At 62.4% G+C, this 21,756-nt stretch overlaps 1 protein-coding gene across 1 annotated transcript in view; it reads right to left on the bottom strand.

Annotated features, from left to right (window-relative positions):
• Positions 1 to 21,756, bottom strand: part of PRR12 (proline rich 12) — a 59,205-nt gene that overhangs the window by 13,219 nt on the left and 24,230 nt on the right. Inside the window, 7 exon segments of the mRNA XM_071801176.1 lie at positions 1,428 to 1,525; positions 3,777 to 3,902; positions 6,158 to 6,480; positions 8,401 to 8,531; positions 12,240 to 12,356; positions 16,845 to 17,182; positions 18,616 to 19,114. Coding sequence (XP_071657277.1) covers positions 1,428 to 1,525; positions 3,777 to 3,902; positions 6,158 to 6,480; positions 8,401 to 8,531; positions 12,240 to 12,356; positions 16,845 to 17,182; positions 18,616 to 19,114 — 1,632 coding nt within the window.

The raw sequence follows: 21,756 nt of genomic DNA, 5'->3' as shown, positions 1-21,756 counted from the left end.
GCCCCCAGCCCCACAGCCCCCATCCCCATAGCCCCCCCAGCCACACAGCCCCCAGCCCCATAGCCCCCCCAGCCCCACATGAGCCCCCATCCCCATAGACACCCCCAGCCCCATAGACACCTCCAGCCCCACAGCCCCCAGCCCCATAGACACCCCCAGCCCCACAGCCCTCAGCCCCATAGCCCCCCCAGCCCCAGAGCTCCCAGCCCCATAGACACCCCCAGCCCCACATGAGCCCCCATCCCCATAGACATCCCCAGCCCCATAGCCCCCCCAGCCCCACAGACACCCCCAGCCCCATAGCCCCCCCAGCCCCATAGACAGCCCCAGCCCCACAGACACCCCCAGCCCCATAGACACCCCCAACCCCATAGACACCCCCAACCCCATAGACACCCCCATCCCCACAGACACCCCAGCCCCCCAGCCCCCAGCCCCATAGACACCCCCAGCCCCACAGACACCCCCAGCCCCATAGCCCCCCCAGCCCCACAGCCCCCAGCCCCACAGACACCCCCATCCCCATAGCCCCCCCAGCCCCACATGAGCCCCCATCCCCATAGACATCCCCAGCCCCATAGCCCCCAGCCCCATAGACACCCCCAGCCCCATAGCCCCATAGCCCCCAGCCCCATAGCCCCCAGCCCCACAGACACCCCCATCCCCATAGCCCCCCCAGCCCCACATGAGCCCCCATCCCCACAGACACCCTCAGCCCCATAGACACCCCCAGCCCCATAGACACCCCCAGCCCCATAACCCCCAGCCCCACAGACACCCCAGCCCCCCAGCCCCCAGCCCCATAGACACCCCCAGCCCCACAGCCCCCCCAGCCCCCCAGCCCCACAGACACCCCCAGCCCCATAGACACCCCCAGTCCCATAGACACCCCCAGTCCCATAGACACCCCCATCCCCATAGACACCCCCAGCCCCACAGACACCCCCAGCCCCATAGCCCCCAGCCCCATAGCCCCCAGCCCCACAGACACCCCCATCCCCATAGCCCCCCCAGCCCCACATGAGCCCCCATCCCCACAGACACCCTCAGCCCCATAGACACCCCCAGCCCCATAGACACCCCCAGCCCCATAGCCCCCAGCCCCATAGCCCCCAGCCCCACAGACACCCCAGCCCCCCAGCCCCCAGCCCCATAGACACCCCCAGCCCCACAGACACCCCCAGCCCCACAGAAACCCCCGCCCCATAGAAACCCCCAACCCCATAGACACCCCCATCCCCACAGCCCCCAGCCCCCCAGACACCCCCAGCCCCATAGCCCCCCCCAGCCCCATAGACACCCCCAGCCCCATAGACACCCCCAGCCCCACAGCCCCCAGCCCACAGCCTCCCCAGCCCCATAGCCCCCCCAGCCCCATAGACACCCCCAGCCCCATAGCCCCCCCAGCCCCCCAGCCCCAGCCCCACCTGCAGCGTGGGGTTGAGCGCCACCCTCTTCAGCACCTTCTTCTTGTGGTCGTTGAGGATCCCGTCGATCTTGCGCATGGGGGGCAGGTACAGCTCGTCTGGGGGGGCCACAGTCAGGGGGGGCAGGGACAGGGGGCAGGGGGGAGATGGGGGATATGGGGGAGATGGGGGATATGGGACAAGGGGATATGGGACATGGGGACATGGGACAGGGGGACATGGGGACAGGGGGACAGGGGACAGGGGACATGGGGACAGGGGGATATGGGGACATGGGACAGGGGGACAGGGGGACAGGGGACATGGGGACATGGGGACAGGGGGATATGGGGACAGGGGATATGGGGGAGATGGGGGATATGGGGATATGAGGCTATGGGGACATGGGACAGGGGGATATGGGGATATGGGGACATGGGACAAGAGGAAATGGGGACAGAGGGATATGGGACATGGGGATATTGGGGTATGGGTGACATGGGGCACATGGGGGGACATGGGGACATGGGGGATATGGGGACATGGGGATAGGGGACAAGGGGATATGGGGACATGGGGAGATGAGGACAGGGGGGATATTGGGATATGGGGTATGGGTGACATGGGGCACATGGGGGGACATGGGGACAGGGGGACAGGGGGATATGGGGAAAAGGGGTTATGGGGACATGGGGACATGGGGGATATGGGGAAAGGGGGACAGGGGGATATGGGACAGGGGGATATGGGGACATGGGGGATATGGGGACATGGGGGATATGGGGACATGGGACATGGGGATATGTGGGATATGGGGATATGGGTGACATGAGGCACATGGGAGGACAAGGGGATATGGGGACAGGGGGACATAGAGAGATGTGGGACAAGGGGATATGGGGACAGGGGGATATGGGGACATGGGATATGGGGACAGGGGGACATGGGGACATGGGGGATATGGGGACATTGGGATATGGGGACATGGAGACACAGGGGACATGGGGGATATCGGGATATGGGGATATGGGATATGGGGACATGGGGGATATGGGACAGGGGGATATGGGGATATCAGGATATGGGTGACATGGGGCACATGGGGGGACATGGGGACATGGGGACAGGGGGACATGGGGACGTGGAGACACAGAGGACATGGGGACACGGCGATATGGGGACATGGGGGATATGGGGACAAGCGGATATTGGGAGATGGGGACATGGGTGACATGGGGCACATGGGGGGACATGGGGAATATGGGGACATGGGGGATGTGGGGATATGGGATATGGGGTATTGGGATATGGGTGACATGAGGCACATGGGGGGACAAAGGGATATGGGGACATGGAGGGATGTGGGACAGGGGGATATGGGGATATGGGGACATGGGGACATGGGGATATGGGGACATGGGGACATGGGGATATGGGGACATGGGGACATGGGGATATGGGGACATGGGGACATGGAGGGATGTGGGACAAGGGGATATGGGGACAGGGGGATATGGGGAATATGGGAACATGGGGGATATGGGGATATGGGTGACATGGGGCACATGGGGGGACATGGGGACATGGGGATATGGGGACATGGGGATAGGGGGACATGGAGACACAGGGGACATGGGGGATATGGGGAGATGGGGATATGGGGACATGGGGCACATGGGGGGACATGGGGACAGGGGGGACATGGGGTCATGGGATATGGGGACATGGAGACACAGGGGACATGGGGAATATGGGAACATGGGGATATGGGGATATGGGACAGGGGGATGTGGGGACAGGGGGATATGGGGACATGGGGACACAGGGGACATGGGGACATGGGACAAGAGGAAATGGGGACAGAGGGATATGGGACATGGGGATATTGGGGTATGGGTGACATGGGGCACATGGGGGGACATGGGGACATGGGGGATATGGGGACATGGGGATAGGGGACAAGGGGACATGGGGACATGGGGGATATGGGGAGATGAGGACAGGGGGGATATTGGGATATGGGGTATGGGTGACATGGGGCACATGGGGGGACATGGGGGACATGGGGATAAGGGAATATGGGGGACATTGGGACAGGGGGACATGGGGGACATGGGGTCATGGGATATGGGGACATGGAGACAGAGGGGACATGGGGGATATGGGAACATGGGGATATGGGGATATGGGACAGGGGGATGTGGGGACAGGGGGACATGGGGGGACATGGGGACATGGGGATATGGGAACATGGGGATATGGGGACAGGGGGATATGGGGACATGGGGACACAGGGGACATGGGGGATATGGGGAGATATGGAGATGATGGGGAGATGGTGCGGGGGGCCGGGGGCGGCCGTGTCCTGACCGTTGGTGTCCTCCAGCGCCTGGATCATGTCGGGGTCCAGCGCGGTGCTGACCAGCATCTCCACGTAGCTGCGGTACATCTCCCGCATGGCGCGCGTGTTCAGCGCCCGCCCCAGCGGCGCCCGCTCTGCGCGGCCCCGTCAGCCCGCGCCGACACGGACACGCCCACCACACGGACACGCCCCCCAGCGGGACACGCCCCCAGCGGGACACGCCCCCCCCGACACGCCCACGTCAAACTGGGGGGCTCCCCCCTACCCCCACAGCCCCAGGCAGTGGGTCCTTTAAGAGGGGGACATGCTCATCAAGTCCTGGACACGCCCACCAACCCTTGGACACGCCCCCTGGACACGCCCCCAACACGGACACACACCCCCCCCGACACGCCCCCAACCGGGACACGCCCTCAACCCAGACACGCCCTCCGGACACGACCACTCCAAACTGGGAGGCTCCCCCCTACCCCCACAGCCCCAGGCAGTGGGTCCTTTAAGAGGGGGACATGCCCATCAAGTCCTGGACACGCCCACCAAGCCTTGGACACGCCCCCCGGACACGCCCCCCAGCGGGACACGCCCCCCCCGACACGCCCACGCCAAACTGGGAGGCTCCCCCCTACCCCCATAGACACACACAGGGGGGAACTTGGAATCGAGAGCGGCCCCTTTAAGAAGGGGACACGCCCACCAAGTCCTGGACACGCCCACCAAGCCTTGGACACGCCCCCCGACACGCCCACGTCAAACTGGGAGGCTCCCCCCTACCCCCATAGACACACACAGGGGGGAACTTGGAATCGAGAGCGGCCCCTTTAAGAAGGGGACACGCCCACCAAGCCTTGGACACGCCCCCCGACACGCCCACGTCAAACTGGGAGGCTCCCCCCTACCCCCACAGCCCCAGGCAGCGGGTCCTTTAAGAGGGGGACACGCCCACCAAGCCCGGGACACGCCCCCGGACACGCCCCCAACCCGGACACGCCCCCGGATACAACCCCAACCCGGACACGCCCCCCAGACACACCCACGCCAAACTGGGAGGCTCCCCCCTACCCCCATAGACACACACAGGGGGGAACTTGGAATGGTGAGTGGTCCCTTTAAGAAGGGGACACGCCCACCAAGTCCTAGACACGCCCACCAAGCCTTGGACACGCCCCCCAGACACGCCCACGCCAAACTGGGAGGCTCCCCCCTACCCCCACAGCCCCAGGCAGTGGGTCCTTTAAGAAGGGGACACGCCCACCAAGCCCGGGACACGCCCCCGGACACACCCCCAACACGGACACGCCCCCCGGACACACCCCCCAGTGGGACACGCCCCCCCGGACACGCCCACGCCAAACTGGGAGGCTCCCCCCTACCCCCATAGACACACACAGGGGGGAACTTGGAATGGTGAGTGGTCCCTTTAAGAAGGGGACACGCCCACCAGGCCCTGGACACGCCCACCAAGCCTTGGACACGCCCCCCAGACACGCCCACGCCAAACTGGGGGGCTCCCCCCTACCCCCACAGCCCCAGGCAGTGGGTCCTTTAAGAGGGGGACACGCCCACCAAGCCCTGGGCACGCCCCCGGACACACCCCCAACCCGGACACGCCCCCTGACACGCCCCCCCGACACGCTCACGCCAAACTGGGGGGCTGCCCCCTACCCCCATAGCCACACACAGGAGGGAACTTGAAATGGTGAGCCGTCCCTTTAAGACGCGGACACGCCCACCAAGCCCTGGACACGCCCCCAACACGGACACGCCCCCGGGACACGCCCCCCCAGACACGCCCACGTCAAACTGGGAGGCTCCCCCCTACCCCCACAGCCCCAGGCAGCGGCCCCTTTAAGAGGGTGACACGCCCATCAAGTCCTGGACACGCCCACCAAGCCTTGGACACGCCCCCTGGACACACCCCCCAGTGGGACACGCCCCCCAGACACACCCACGCCAAACTGGGAGGCTCCCTCCTACCCCCACAGCCACACACAGGGGGGAACTTGGAATGGTGAGCGGTCCCTTTAAGACGGGGACACGCCCCCCTGGACACGCCCCTGGCCCTTTTCCAGCCAAGCCCCGCCCATTAAAGGAACCCCGCCCCTTTTTCCAGTCAAGTCCCGCCCATTAAAGAAACCCCACCCCCTTTTCAGCCAAGCCCCACCCATTAAAGGAACCCCACCCCTTTTCCAGCCAAGCCCCACCCATTAAAGAAACCCCACCCCTTTTCCAGCCAGGCCCCACCCACGCGAGCACTCACCCCTTCTTAAAGGGGCAACACAGATCTGCTGCGTTCCCCCCCTCCACGAGCCACGGCCCCTTTAAGACCCCCCCCAAAACGAGGCCCCAGGGCCCCCCCAAGCCCAGGGGACCCCCCCGGCCCCCCACTCACCCTCCTCGCTCTGGGGGTCCGGACTCGACTCCGATTCCGACGACGTCGCCGCCTCTTTAAGCCACTTTTTCCTCTTTTTGGGGGGGGGCTCGGCTTTGACTTTGGGGGGTTTGGGTTTGGGCTTGGGGGGGCCGGGGGGGGCGCGGGGGGGCCCCGCGGCCGGCGCGGGGGGGGCGGCAGCGTCGGGTTTGGGGGGTTTGGGGTCCGCTTTGGGGGGTCTGTCCGGCCTGGGGGGTTTGGGGGGTTTGTCGGGGGGGTCCGGTTTCTCCGCCTTGGGGGGGGCCGGGGTTTTGGGGGCGCTGGTTTTGGGCTGGCTCTGCCTCCTGGGGGGGGGACACGGGGGTCAGGGACCCCCAAAACACCCCTGGGATGGGGGGGGGGGCATGGGGGGCCCCACACTGAACCCCCAAACCTCTCAGAGTGGGGGGGACACCAATGTCCCCCCCACAAACTGGGGGGTAATGAGACCCCTCCCCAAGGTCACGGGGACACTGGGGACCCTCCCAGGGCCTTGGGGACGATGGGGACCCCCCCGCAAACCCCTGGGTGCTTGGGGACATTGAGGAGCCCCCGTGTCCCCACTGCTGTCCCCACAATGTCCCCATGTCCCCATTGTCCCCAATGTCCCCATTGCCCCCATTGTCCCCCAATGTCCCATTGTCCCCCCAATATCCCCATTGTCCCCAATGTCCCCATTGCCCCCATTGCCTCCAATGCCCCCATTGCCCCCATTGCCCCCATTGCCCCCATTGCCCCAAATGTCCCCAATGCCCCCATTGCCCCCATTGCCCCCATTGCCCCCATTGCCCCCAATACCCCCATTGTCCCCATTGCCCCCATTGCCCCCAATACCCCCATTGTCCCCAATGCCCCCATTGCCCCCAATGTCCCCAATGCCCCCAATGTCCCCATTGCCCCCACTGTCCCCAATGTCCCCATTGTCCCCATTACCCCCAATGCCCCCATGGCCCCCATTGCCCCCAATGCCCCCATTGTCCCCATTGCCCCCAATGCCCCCAATGCCCCCACTGCCCTCAGTGTCCCCATTGCCCCCATTGCCCCCATTGCCCCCAATGCCCCCATTGCCCCCACTGCCCCCAGTGTCCCCATTGTCCCCAATGTCCCCATTGCTTCCAATGCCCCCATTGCCCCCAATGTCCCCATTGCCCCCAATGTCCCCATTGCCCCCACTGCCCCCAATGCCCCCATTCCCCCCATTGTCCCCATTCCCCCCATTCCCCCCAATGCCCCCAATGCCCCCATTGCCCCCAATGCCCCCATTCCCCCCAATGCCCCCATTCCCCCCATTGCCCCCATTGCCCCCATTGCCCCCAATGCCCCCAATGTCCCCACTGCCCGCAATGTCCCCATTGCCCCCAACGCCCTCACTGCCCCCACTGTCCCCATTGCCCCCAATGCCCCCATTCCCCCCATTGCCCCCATTGTCCCCATTGCCCCCAATACCCCCATTGCCCCCAATACCCCCATTGTCCCCATTGCCCCCATTGCCGCCATTGTCCCCAATGTCCCCAATACCCCCATTGTCCCCATTGCCCCCAATGCCCCCATTCCCCCCATTGCCCCCAATGCCCCCAATGCCCCCAATGCCCCCATTGCCCCCAATGTCCCCATTGCCCCCATTGCCCCCAATACCCCCAATGCCCCCATTGCCCCCATCGCCCCCAATGCCCCCATTGCCCCCATTGCCCCCATTGCCCCCAATGCCCCCATTGCCCCCATTGTCCCCATTGCCCCCAACGCCCCCACTGCCCCCACTGTCCCCATTGTCCCCAATACCCCCATTCCCCCCATTGCCCCCATTGCCCCCACTGTCCCCATTGCCCCCATTCCCCCCATTGCCCCCATTCCCCCCATTGCCCCCATCGCCCCCAATGCCCCCATCACCCCCATTGCCCCCATTGTCCCCATTGCCCCCAATGCCCCCATTGTCCCCATTACCCCCAATACCCCCATTGCCCCCATTGCCCCCAATACCCCCATTGTCCCCATTGCCCCCATTGTCCCCATTGCCCCCAATGCCCCCATTGCCCCCAATGCCCCCATTGCCCCCATTGCCCCCAATGTCCCCAATGTCCCCATTGTCCCCAATGTCCCCAATGCCCCCATTCCCCCCATTGTCCCCAATGTCCCCATTCCCCCCATTCCCCCCATTGTCCCCAATGTCCCCATTCCCCCCACTGTCCCCATTGCCCCCAGTGTCCCCAGTGTCCCCCGTGTCCCACCTGTTCCCCGTGGGCCGGTGCCATGGTTTCCGGGAGCAGACCCTCACGTAATCTTTCTTGTTCACGTTCTCCAGGAACTTCACGTACAGGCGCTGGTACCGGTTCTTGGCGTCCCCAAAGTACCCCAGGTACTGCAGAATGGGGGGTCAGGGACCCCGAAACACCCAGGGACCCCCAAACCCCCCTGGGTAACCCCAAACCTCATCAGGACCCCAAAGCACCCCAGGTACTGCACAACGGGGGGTCAGGGACCCCAAAACACCCGGGGACCCCCTAACCCCCCTGGGAACCCCAAAACCCCCTGGGAACCCCAAAACCCATCGGGACCCCCCAAAACCCCCTGGGACGTGTCCCCAAAGCACCCCAGGTACTGCAGAATGGGGGGGTCAGGGACCCCGAAACTGGGACCCCCCCAAACCCCCTGGGACCCCAAAACCCCCTGGGACGTGTCCCCAAAGCACCCCAAGTATTGTGGAATGGGGGGGTCAGGGACCCCAAAACTGGGACCCCCAAACCCCCCTGGGAACCCCAAAACCCCCTGGGAACCCAAAAACCCCCTGGGGAACCCCAAAACCCCCTGGGACGTGTCCCCAAAGCACCCCAGGTATTGTGGAATGGGGGGGTCAGGGACCCCAAAACTGGGACCCCCAAACCCCCCTGGGAACCCCAAAACCTCATCAGGACCCCAAAGCACCCCAGGTACTGCACAATGGGGGGGTCAGGGACCCCAAAACTGGGACCCCCCAAACCCCCTGGGACCCCAAAACCCCCTGGGGAACCCCAAAACCCCCTGGGACGTGTCCCCAAAGCACCCCAGGTACTGCACAATGGGGGGGTCAGGGACCCCAAAACACCCAGGGACCCCCAAACCCCCCTGGGAACCCCAAACCTCATCGGGACCCCCCAAAACCCCCCTAGGAGCCCCAAAACCCATCGGGACCCCCCAAACCCCCCAGGACGTGTCCCCAAAGCACCCCAGGTATTGTGGAATGGGGGGGTCAGGGACCCCAAAACTGGGACCCCCAAACCCCCCTGGGAACCCCAAAACCTCATCAGGACCCCAAAGCACCCCAGGTACTGCACAATGGGGGGGTCAGGGACCCCGAAACACCCAGGGACCCCCAAACCCCCCTGGGTAACCCCAAACCTCATCAGGACCCCAAAGCACCCCAGGTACTGCAGAATGGGGGGGTCAGGGACCCCGAAACACCCAGGGACCCCCCAAACCCCCCTGGGAACCCCAAATCCACCAGGACCCCCCAAAACCCCCCTAAGAGCCCCAAAACCCATCAGGACCCCCCTAAACCACCTGGGACCCCCCAAAACCCCCTGGGACGTGTCCCCAAAGCACCCCAGGTACTGTGGAATGGGGGGGTCAGGGACCCCAAAACTGGGACCCCCCTAAACCCCCTAGGACCCCCCAATACCCCTGGGAACCCAAAACCCATCAGGACCCCCCAAACCCCCAGGGATGTGTCCCCAAAGCACCCCAGGTACTGCACAATGGGGGGGTCAGGGACCCCAAAATTGGGACCCCCCCAAACCCCCTGGGACCCCCCAAAACCCCCTGGGACCCCCCAATAACCCTGGGAACCCCAAATCCCATCGGGACCTCCCAAAACCCCCCTGGGAGCCCCAAAACCCCTGGGAACCCCAAAACCCCTGGGAGCCCAAACCTCATTGGGACCCCCCCAAAACCCCCCTGGGACCCCCCAAAACCCCCTGGGAACCCCAAACCCCATCGGGAACCCCCCAAAACCCCCCTGGGGCCCCCAAAACCCCTGGGACCCCCCAAAACCCCCCTGGGACCGATTTGGGGTGACTCAGGTTGCTGGTGGCGCAGAACCCACAGAGCCATGGGGGTTCCCATTTTTGGGGTGCCTGGGGGTTCCCATTTTGGGCTGCCCCATTTTTGGTGTCCCGGGGGGGTTTCCCATTTGGGGGTGCCCTGGGGGTTCCCATTTGGGGCTGTCCCATTTGGGGGTGTCCCGGGGAGGTTCCCATTTCGGGGTGTCCCACTTTGGGGTGCCCTGGGATGTCCCATTTGGGGGTGCCCTGGGATGTCCCATTTGGGGGTGCCCTGGGGGTTCCCATTTGGGGCTGTCCCATTTGGGGGTGTCCTGGGGGGTTCCCATTTCGGGGTGTCCCACTTTGGGGTGCCCTGGGATGTCCCATTTGCGGGTGTCCTGGGGGTTCCCATTTGGGGTGTCCCATTTGGGGGTGTCCCGGGGGGGTTCCCATTTTGGGATGTCCCACTTTGGGGTGCCCTGGGATGTCCCATTTGGGGGTGCCCTGGGATGTCCCATTTCGGGGTGTCCTGGGGGGGGGTTCCCATTTGGGGGTGCCCTGGGGGTTCCCATTTAGGGCTGTCCCATTTGGGGGTGTCCCGGGGGGGTTCCCATTTCGGGGTGTCCCACTTTGGGGTGCCCTGGGATGTCCCATTTCGGGGTGTCCTGGGGGGGGGTTCCCATTTGGGGGTGCCCTGGGGGTTCCCATTTAGGGCTGTCCCATTTGGGGGTGTCCCGGGGGGGGTTCCCATTTCGGGGTGTCCCACTTTGGGGTGCCCTGGGATGTCCCATTTCGGGGTGTCCTGGGGGGGGTTCCCATTTGGGGGTGTCCCGGGGGGGGGTCCCATTTCGGGGTGTCCCACTTTGGGGTGCCCTGGGTTGTCCCATTTGGGGGTGTCCCGGGGGGGTTCCCATTTGGGGCTGTCCCATTTGGGGGTGCCCTGGGATGTCCCATTTGGGGGTGTCCCGGGGGGGGGTTCCCATTTGGGGCTGTCCCATTTTGGGGTGTCCCGGGGGGGTTCCCATTTCGGGGTGTCCCACTTTGGGGTGCCCTGGGATGTCCCATTTGGGGGTGTCCCGGGGGGGGTTCCCATTTCGGGCTGTCCCATTTGGGGGTGCCCTGGGATGTCCCATTTGGGGGTGTCCAGGGGGGTGTCCCAGGGGGGTTCCCAGTTTTGGGGTGCCTGGTTTTGGGGTGACTCACGTTGCTGGTGGCACAGAACCCCCAGTCCCAGGGGTGCTCCCAGTTTGGGGGTTCCCAGTTTGGGGTGCCCGGTTTTGGCGTGTCCCAGTTTTGGGGTGTCCCATTTTCGGGGTGACTCACGTTGCTGGTGGCGCAGAACCCCCAGTCCCAGGGGGGTTCCCATTTTTGGGGTGTCCCATTTTTGGGGTGTCCCAGTTTTGGGGTGCCCGGTTTCGGGGTGACTCACGTTGCTGGTGGCGCAGAACCCCCAGCCCCAGGGGGGTTCCCAGTTTGGGGGTGCCCGGTTTTGGGGTGTCCCAGGTTTTGGGGTGTCCCATTTTTGGGGTGCCCCATTTTCGGGGTGCCCATTTTCGGGGTGACTCACGTTGCTGGTGGCGCAGAACCCCCAGTCCCAGGGGGGTTCCCAGGTTTGGGGTTCCCAGTTTTGGGGTGTCCCATTTTCGGGGTGACTCACGTTGCTGGTGGCGCAGAACCCCCAGTCCCAGGGGGGTTCCCATTTTTGGGGTGTCCCATTTTTGGGGTGCCCATTTTCGGGGTGACTCACGTTGCTGGTGGCGCAGAACCCCCAGTCCCAGGGGGGTTCCCAGGTTTGGGGTTCCCAGTTTTGGGGTGTCCCATTTTCGGGGTGACTCACGTTGCTGGTGGCGCAGAACCCCCAGTCCCAGGGGGGTTCCCAGTTTTGGGGTGTCCCATTTTTGGGGTGTCCCAGTTTTGGGGTGTCCCATTTTCGGGGTGACTCACGTTGCTGGTGGCGCAGAACCCCCAGTCCCAGGGGGGTTCCCAGTTTGGGGGTGTCCCAGTTTTGGGGTGTCCCATTTTTGGGGTGCCCCATTTTCGGGGTGACTCACGTTGCTGGTGGCGCAGAACTGCCGCTGCCCGTCCTTGATTTCGGGGGTGAATTTCTGCAGCAGCGCCTTCTGCACCCTCCAGATCGGGGGGGGCTCCCTGCCCGTCTGCAGCGCCAGCTGGGGACCCCAAAAATGAACCCCCCTGGATAGACACCCCCATAGACCCCCATAGACCCCCCTGAACCCCCACAGAGCCCCCTGTAACCCCATAGACCCCCATAGACCCCCCTGAACACCCACAGAGCCCCCTGTACCTCCATAGACCCCCACAGAGCCCCCTGTACCCCCATAGACCCCCATAGACGCCCCAGAACCCCCACAGAGCCCCCTGTACCCCCATAGACCCCCACAGAGCCCTCTGTACCCCCATAGACCCCCATAGACCCCCCTGTACCCCCATAGACCCCCATACACCCCCCTGAACCCCCACAGAGCCCCCTGTACCCGCATAGACCCCCATAGACCCCCCTGAACCCCCACAGAGCCCCCTGTACCCCCATAGACCCCCTGTACCCCCATAGACCCCCATAGACCCCCCCTGCACTCCCACAGCCCCCCCTGTACCCCCATAGACCCCCTGTACCCCCATAGACCCCCATACACCCCCCTGAACCCCCACAGAGCCCCCTGTACCCCCATAGACCCCCATAGATCCCCCTGCACCCCCACAGAGCCCCCTGTAGCCCCATAGACCCCCACAGACCCCCCCTGCACTCCCACAGCCCCCCCTGTATCCCCATAGACCCCCTGTACCCCCATAGACCCCCATACACCCCCCTGAACCCCCACAGAGCCCCCTGTATCCCCATAGACCCCCTGTACCCCCATAGACCCCCATACACCCCCCTGAACCCCCACAGAGCCCCCTGTACCCCCATAGACCCCCATAGAGCCCCCCTGCACTCCCACAGCCCCCCCTGCACCCCAATACACCCCCTGTACCCCCCTGAACCCCCAAAGCCACCCCCGCACCCGCCAGATGGGGGGGGTCCCTGCCCGTCTGCAGCGCCAGCTGGGGGACCCCAAAAATGAACCCCCCTGTACACACCCCATAGACCCCCATAGACCCCCTGCACCCCAAACCTGCCCCTGCCTGACCCCTCTGACAACGCTTCCCAGTGCTCCCAGTGCTCCCAGTGTTCCCAGTGCCACCAGTGACTCCCAATGACTGCCAGTGACTACCAATGACACCCATTGACTGCCAGTGACTACCAATGACTCCCATTGACTGCCAGTGACTCCCAGTGTCTCCCAGTGACTCCCAATGACTCCCAGTGTCTCCCAGTGACTGCCAATGACTCTGAATGACTCCCAGTGACTCCCAGTGAATCCCAATGACTCCCAATGACTCGTAATGACTCCCAATGACTTCCAATGACTCCCAATGACTGCCAATGACTACCAATGACTCCCATTGACTGTCAGTGATTCCCACTGACTACCAATGACTCCCAATGACTTCCAATGACTCCCAATGACTCCCAATGACTGCCAATGACTCCCAATGACTATCAATGACTCCCACTGACTCCCAGTGATTCCCAATGACTCCCAGTGGCTCCCATTGACTCCCAGTTGGCGCCAGTCGCACCTTGAGCGCGGGGATGTCGTCGGCGCGCACCACGAACTCGTCCCTCTCGCGGAAGATGCCCTCCCAGTGCCCCCAGTGCCCCCAGTGACTCCCAACAGTTCCCAATGACTCCCAGTGGCTCCCAATGACTCCCAGTGACTCCCATTCACTGCCAATGACTCCCAATGACTACCAGTGCCTCCCAGTGATTCCCAATGACTGCCAATGACTCCCAATGACTAGAAGTGACTACCAATGACTCCCAATGACTCCCAATGACTTCCAGTGACTCCCAATGACTCCCAATGACTCCCAGTGGCTCCCATTGACTCCCAGTGACTCCCATTCACTGCCAATGACTCCCAATGACTACCAGTGCCTCCCAGTGATTCCCAATGACTGCCAATGACTCCCAATGACTAGAAGTGACTACCAATGACTCCCAATGACTCCCAATGACTTCCAGTGACTCCCAATGACTCCCAATGACTCCCAGTGGCTCCCACTGACTCCCAGTTGGCGCCAGTCGCACCTTGAGCGCGGGGATGTCGTCGGCGCGCACCACGAACTCGTCCCTCTCGCGGAAGATGCCCTCCCAGTGCCCCCAGTGACTCCCAACAACTCCCAATGACTCCCAGTGGCTCCCAATGACTCCCAATGACTCCCAATGACTACCAGTGACTCCCAATGACTGCCAACGACTACCAGTGATTCCCAATGACTCCCAATGACTCCCAATGACTCCCAGTGACTCCCAATGACTCCCAGGGACTCCCATTCACTGCCAATGACTCCCAATGACTCCCAATGACTACCAGTGCCTCCCAGTGATTCCCAATGACTGCCAATGACTCCCAATGACTAGAAGTGACTACCAATGACTCCCAATGACTCCCAATGACTACCAGTGACTCCCAATGACTGCCAACGACTACCAGTGATTCCCAATGACTCCCAATGACTCCCAATGACTCCCAGTGACTCCCAATGACTCCCAGGGACTCCCATTCACTGCCAATGACTCCCAATGACTCCCAATGACTACCAGTGCCTCCCAGTGATTCCCAATGACTGCCAATGACTCCCAATGACTAGAAGTGACTACCAATGACTACCAATGACTCCCAATGACTTCCAGTGACTCCCAATGACTCCCAGTGACTCCCACTGACTGCCAATGACTCCCAATGACTACCATTGACTCCCAGTGATTCCCAATGACTACCAACGACTCCTAATGACTAGAACTGATTACCAATGACTGCCAATGACTGCCAGTGACTCCCATTGACTGCCAATGACTGCCAGTGACTCCCATTGACTGCCAATGACTCCCAATGACTGCCAGTGACTGCCAGTGACTGCCAGTGACTCCCAATGACTGCCAGTGACTGCCAGTGACTCCCAATGACTCCCAATAACTGCCAATGACTCCCATTGACTGCCATTGACTCCCAGTGATTCCCAATGACTACCAACGACTCCCAATGACTAGAACTGATTACCAATGACTGCCAATGACTGCCAATGACTGCCAGTGACTCCCAATGACTGCCAGTGACTCCCAATGACTGCCAATGACTCCCAATGACTCCCATTGACTACCGATGACTCCCAATGACTTCCGATGACTCCCAATGACTGCCAATGACTGCCAGTGACTCCCAATAACTGCCAATGACTCCCAATGACTACCATTGACTCCCAGTGATTCCCAATGACTACCAACGACTCCCAATGACTAGAACTGATTACCAATGACTGCCAATGATTGCCAATGACTGCCATTGACTACCAATGACTCCCAATGACTTCCAATGACTCCCAATGACTGCCAATGACTACCAATGACTCCCATTGACTGTCAGTGATTCCCACTGACTACCAATGACTCCCAATGACTTCCAATGACTCCCAATGACTCCCAATGACTGCCAATGACTCCCAATGACTATCAATGACTCCCACTGACTCCCAGTGATTCCCAATGACTCCCAGTGGCTCCCAGTGACTCCCAGTTGGCGCCAGTCGCACCTTGAGCGCGGGGATGTCGTCGGCGCGCACCACGAACTCGTCCCTCTCGCGGAAGATGCCCTCCCAGTGCCCCCAGTGCCGCCCAGTGCCCCCAGTGACTCCCAACAACTCCCAATGACTCCCAGTGGCTCCCAATAACTCCCAATGATTAGAAGTGAGTCCCAATGACTCCCAATGACTGCCAATGACTGCCAGTGACTGCCAGTGACTCCCAGCGACTCCCAATGACTCCCAATGACTTCCAAAGACTCCCAAAGACTCCCAAAGACTCCCAATGACTGCCAGTGACTCCCAATGACTCCCATTGACTGCCAGTGACTCCCAATGACTACCAATGACTTCCAGTGACTCCCAATGACTCCCAATGACTGCCAATGACTGCCAGTGACTCCCAATGCCTCCCAATGACTCCCAATGCCTCCCAATGACTCCCAATGCCTCCCAATGACTCCCATTGACTGCCAATGACTCCCATTGACTGCCAATGACTCCCAATGACTACCATTGACTCCCAGTGATTCCCAATGACTACCAACGACTCCCAATGACTAGAACTGATTACCAATGACTCCCAATGACTGCCAATGACTGCCAGTGACTCCCAATGACTGCCAATGACTCCCAATGACTCCCATTGACTACCAATGACTCCCAATGACTTCCGATGACTCCCAATGACTGCCAATGACTGCCAGTGACTGCCAATGACTACCAATGACTCCCAATGACTATCAATGACTCCCATTGACTGCCAGTGACTCCCATTGACTCCCAATGACTACCAATGACTCCCATTGACTGCCAGTGACTCCCATTGACTACCGATGACTCCCAGTGTCTCACAATGACTCCCAATGACTGCCAATGACTCCCAGTGACTCCCAATGACTCCCAATGACTCCCAATGACTATCAATGACTCCCACTGACTCCCAGTGATTCCCAATGACTCCCAATGACTCCCAGTGGCTCCCAGTGACTCCCAGTTGGCGCCAGTCGCACCTTGAGCGCGGGGATGTCGTCGGCGCGCACCACGAACTCGTCCCTCTCGCGGAAGATGCCCTCCCCGCCGCTCTCGGCCGCGTCCTCGTCGGTGTCCCCGCACACGGCCGCCGTCTCCTGCTTCTGCGCCAGGTGCAGCGCGCGCCCCTCCCCCGCCTGCCGCTCCGGGGAGGGGGGGGCGGGGGGCGCGGGGGGGGGCGGGGGAGGGGGGGCGGGGAGGGGGGAGGCGGGGGGTGGAGGGGGTGGGGGGGGCGGTGGGGGGGGAGCGGGGGTGGGCGGGGGAGGGGGGCTGGGGGAGGGGGTGGGGGTGGGGGGGTGCTCCTGTGGGGGGGGGGCGTCTGGTGGGGGAGAGAAATGGGAGGGGGGTCAGTGATGGGGGGGTGGGGGGGGTAAAGGACCCGGAGAGCCACAGAGGGTCATGTGACCCCCAGATGTCCCTATGGGCCCCAGTGACCCCCAGAAGGTCCCCAAAGGTCCCTATGAGCCCCAGAGACCCCAGTGACCCCATACGGTCCCTATGACCCCCAGTGACCCCATACAGTCCCTATGACCCCCAGAGACCCCAGTGACCCCCATATGGTCCCTATGACCCCCAGTGACCCCCATATGGTCCCTATGACCCCCAGAGATCCCAGTGACCCCCATACGGTCCCTGTGACCCCCAGTGACCCCATATGGTCCCTACGGGTCCCAGAGACCCCCATATGGTCCCTATGACCCCCAGTGACCCCCATATGGTCCCTATGACCCCCAGAGACCTCAGTGACCCCATACAGTCCCTATGACCCCCAGAGACCCCAGTGACCCCATATGGTCCCTATGACCCCCAGTGACCCCATACAGTCCCTATGACCCCCAGAGGTCCCAGTGACCCCCATATGGTCCCTATGACCCCCAGAGGCCCCAGTGACCCCCATACAGTCCCTATGACCCCCAGTGATCCCATACAGTCCCTATGACCCCCAGAGACCCCAGTGACCCCCATACAGTCCCTATGGGTCCCAGAGACCCCAGTGACCCCCATATGTTCCCTATGACCCCCAGTGACCCCATACAGCCCCTATGACCCCCAGAGGCCCCAGTGACCCCATATGGTCCCTATGACCCCCAGTGACCCCATACAGTCCCTATGACCCCCAGTGACCCCATACAGTCCCTATGACCCCCAGAGGCCCCAGTGACCCCATACGGTCCCTATGTGTCCCAGAGACCCCAGTGACTCCCATATGTTCCCTATGACCCCCAGTAACCCCATACAGTCCCTATGACCCCCAGAGACCTCAGTGACCCCATACAGTCCCTATGACCCCCAGAGACCCCATACAGTCCCTATGACCCCCAGAGGCCCCAGTGACCCCCATATGTTCCCTATGACCCCCAGTGACCCCCATATGGTCCCTATGACCCCCAGAGACCCCATACAGTCCCTATGACCCCCAGAGACCCCAGTGACTCCCATATGTTCCCTATGACCCCCAGTGACCCCCATATGGTCCCTATGACCCCCAGAGACCCCACACAGTCCCTATGACCCCCAGAGACCCCAGTGACCCCCATATGGTCCCTATGACCCCCAGTGACTCCCATATGTTCCCTATGACCCCCAGAGACCCCACACAGTCCCTATGACCCCCAGAGACCCCAGTGACCCCCATATGTTCCCTATGACCCCCAGAGACCCCATACAGTCCCTATGACCCCCAGTGACCCCACACAGCCCCTATGACCCCCAGACACCCCCACCGCCCCCCCCTCCCCGTCCCACCCGCACCGTTGGCGTCTCCGTCGCGGCGCTCGGGGGGGTCGTAGAGCGCGGAGATGGCGGAGCAGATGCTGTCCTGCAGGTCCTGGTTCTTGCCCACCGAGTCCTCCTCGTCGGACGAGAACGACGGCAGCGTCTCCAGGTTGCGCTTGAGCTCCTCGTCCAGGCGCTTGCAGGGGCTGGGGCACATGGGCAACCCCTCCCCCTCCGCCCCCTCCAGCGCCGCCCCCCCCGGTAGCACCGGGGGGAATTGGGGGGCGCGGGGGGCGCGGGAGGGGCTGCCGGGGGGGGGCGGGGGGGGCTGGCGCTTCCCGGCTTTCAGGAAATCCAGGAATGAAGCCATGAACCCCGACTTGAGCTCCGGAGCCTTCTCGTCCGCCTCCTTGAGCTTGGGGGCCTTGGGACGGCACGGAGGGGCAGGATCGGGCCCCTGAGGGGTGGGGGTGCCCGGGAGCCCCGGTTCTGGGGGAAGTTGGGGGGTTGTGGGTTTGGGGACCGGGAGCTTGAGCTGCGGAGAGAGGGGACAATATGGGGGGACATGGGGGACACAGTGCCACCCAGTACTGCCCAGTGCCCCCCATTATCTCCCAGTGCCCCCCAGGGTCCCCAGTACTGCCCAGTGCCCCCCATTATCTCCCAGTGCCCCCCATTATCTCCCAGTGCCCCCCATTATCTCCCAGTGCCACCCAGTGCCCCCCAGGGTCCCCAGTACTGCCCAGTGCCCCCCATTATCTCCCAGTGTCCCCAGTGCCCCCTCAGTGTCTCCCAGTATCCCCAGTGCCCCCCATTATTTCCCAGTGCCCCCCATTATCTCCCAGTGCCACCCAGGGTCCCCAGTACTGCCCAGTGTCCCCCATTATCTCCCAGTGCCACCCAGTGCCCCCCATTATCTCCCAGTGTCCCCCATTATCTCCTAGTGCCCCCCAGTGTCCCCAGTGCCCCCCAGTGTCCCCAGTACTGCCCAGTGCCCCCCATTATCTCCCAGTGTCCCCTCAGTGTCTCCCAGTGTCCCCAGTGCCACCCGGTGTCTCCCAATACAACCCAGTGTCCCCAGTGTGTCCCAGTGCCACCCAGTGTCCCCAGTACTGCCCAGTGCCCCCCATTATCACCCAGTGGCCCCCAGTGTCCCCCGGTGTCCCCAGTGCTGCCCAGTGCCCCCCATTATCTCCCAGTGCCCCCCATTATCTCCCAGTGCCCCCCAGTGCCCCCAGTACTGCCCACTGCCCCCCATCATCTCCCAGTGCCCCCCATTATCTTCCAGTGCCACCCAGTGTCCCCTATTATCTCCCAGTGTCCCCAGTGCCCCCTCAGTGTCTCCCAGTATCCCCAGTGCCCCCCATTATCTCCCAGTGCCACCCAGTGTCCCCAGTACTGTCCAGTGCCCCCCATTATCTCCCAGTGCACCCCAGTACTGCCCAGCGCCACCCAGTGTCCCCCATTATCTCCCAGTGTCCCCCACTGTCCCCAGTGCCCCCCAGCATCTCCCAGTACAACCCAGTGTCCCCAGTGCCACCCAGTGTCCCCAGTGCTGCCCAGTGCCCCCCATTATCTCCCAGTGCCCCCCAGTGCCTCCCAGTATCTCTCTACAGGTCCCTATGACCCCAGAAGGTCCCCGTGACCCCCAAAAGCTCCCTACAGGTCTCAATGACCCCCAGAAGGTCCCTAACGCTCCCCGTGACCCCCAGGAGGCTCCTGTGACCCTCAGGATGTCCCTAGGGGTCCCTGAAGGTCCCCATGACCCCCAAAAGGTCCTTAGAGGTCCCAATGACACCCAGAAGGTCCCTAAAGGTCCCTATGACCCCCAAATGGTCCCTACAGGTCCCAATGACACCCAGAAGGTCCCTAAAGGTCCCTATGACCCCCAAATGGTCCCTACAGGTCCCAATGACACCCAGAAGGTCCCTAAAGGTCCCTATGACCCTCAGGACGTCCCTGTGACCCCCAAATGGTCCCTACAGGTCCCAATGACACCCAGAAGGTCCCTATGACACCCTATGATCCCCGAAAGGTCCCTACAGGCCCCATTGACCCCCAGAAGGTCCCTAAAGGTCCCCACAACTACTGGGAGGTCCCTGTGACCCTCAGGATGTCCCTATGGGTCCTGGAAGGTCCCTATGACACCCAGAAGGTCCCTACAGCTCCCAATGACATCCAGAAGGTCCCAATGACCCCCAAAAGGTCCCTAAAGGTCCCTATGACCCCCAGGAGGCTCCTGTGACCCTCAGGATGTCCCTATGGGTCCCAAAAGGTCCTTATGAGTCCCCAAAAGTCCCAGAAGCTCCCAATGACACCCAGAAGGTCCCTAAAGGTCCCAGAAGGTCCCTATGACCCCCAGAAGGTCCCTATGACCCCAGAAGGTCCCTAAAGGTCCCATTGACCCCTAGAAGGTCCCTATGAACCCAGAAGGTCCCTAAAAGTCCCATTGACCCCCAGAAGGTCCCTATGACCCTAGAAGGTCCCAGAAGGTCCCAATGACCCCCAGAAGGTCCCTATGACCCCAGAAGGTCCCTAAAGTTCCCTACGGGTCCCAATGACCCCCAGAAGGTCCCTATGACCCCAGAAGGTCCCTAAAGGTCCCAATGACCACCAGAAGGTCCCTATGACCCTAGAAGGTCCCTAAAGGTCCCATTGACCCCCAGAAGGTCCCTATGACCCTAGAAGGTCCCTACAGGTTCCAATGACCCCCAGAAGGTCCCTATGACCCCAGAAGGTCCCTAAAGTTCCCTACGGGTCCCAATGACCCCCAGAAGGTCCCTATGACCCTAGAAGGTCCCTAAAGGTCCCAATGACCACCAGAAGGTCCCTATGACCCTAGAAGGTCCCTAAAGGTCCCATTGACCCCCAGAAGGTCCCTATGACCCCAGAAGGTCCCTAAAGGTCCCATTGACCCCCAGAAGGTCCCTATGACCCCAGAAGGTCCCTAAAGGTCCCAATGACCCCCAGAAGGTCCCTATGACCCTAGAAGGTCCCTAAAGGTCCCTACGGGTCCCAATGACCCCCAGAAGGTCCCTATGACCCCAGAAGGTCCCTACAGGTCCCAATGACCCCCAGAAGGTCCCTACAGGTCCCAATGACACCCAGAAGGTCCCTAAAGGTCCCTATGGGTCCCAATGACCCCCAGAAGGTCCCTACAGGTCCCAATGACACCCA

The sequence above is a fragment of the Patagioenas fasciata genome, chromosome 35 (assembly GCF_037038585.1).
Source record: "Patagioenas fasciata isolate bPatFas1 chromosome 35, bPatFas1.hap1, whole genome shotgun sequence".
In the NCBI taxonomy this organism is placed as follows: domain Eukaryota; kingdom Metazoa; phylum Chordata; class Aves; order Columbiformes; family Columbidae; genus Patagioenas; species Patagioenas fasciata.
The sequence above is the reverse complement of the archived record's forward strand: the minus strand, read 5'-3'. Positions and strand labels throughout refer to the sequence as shown.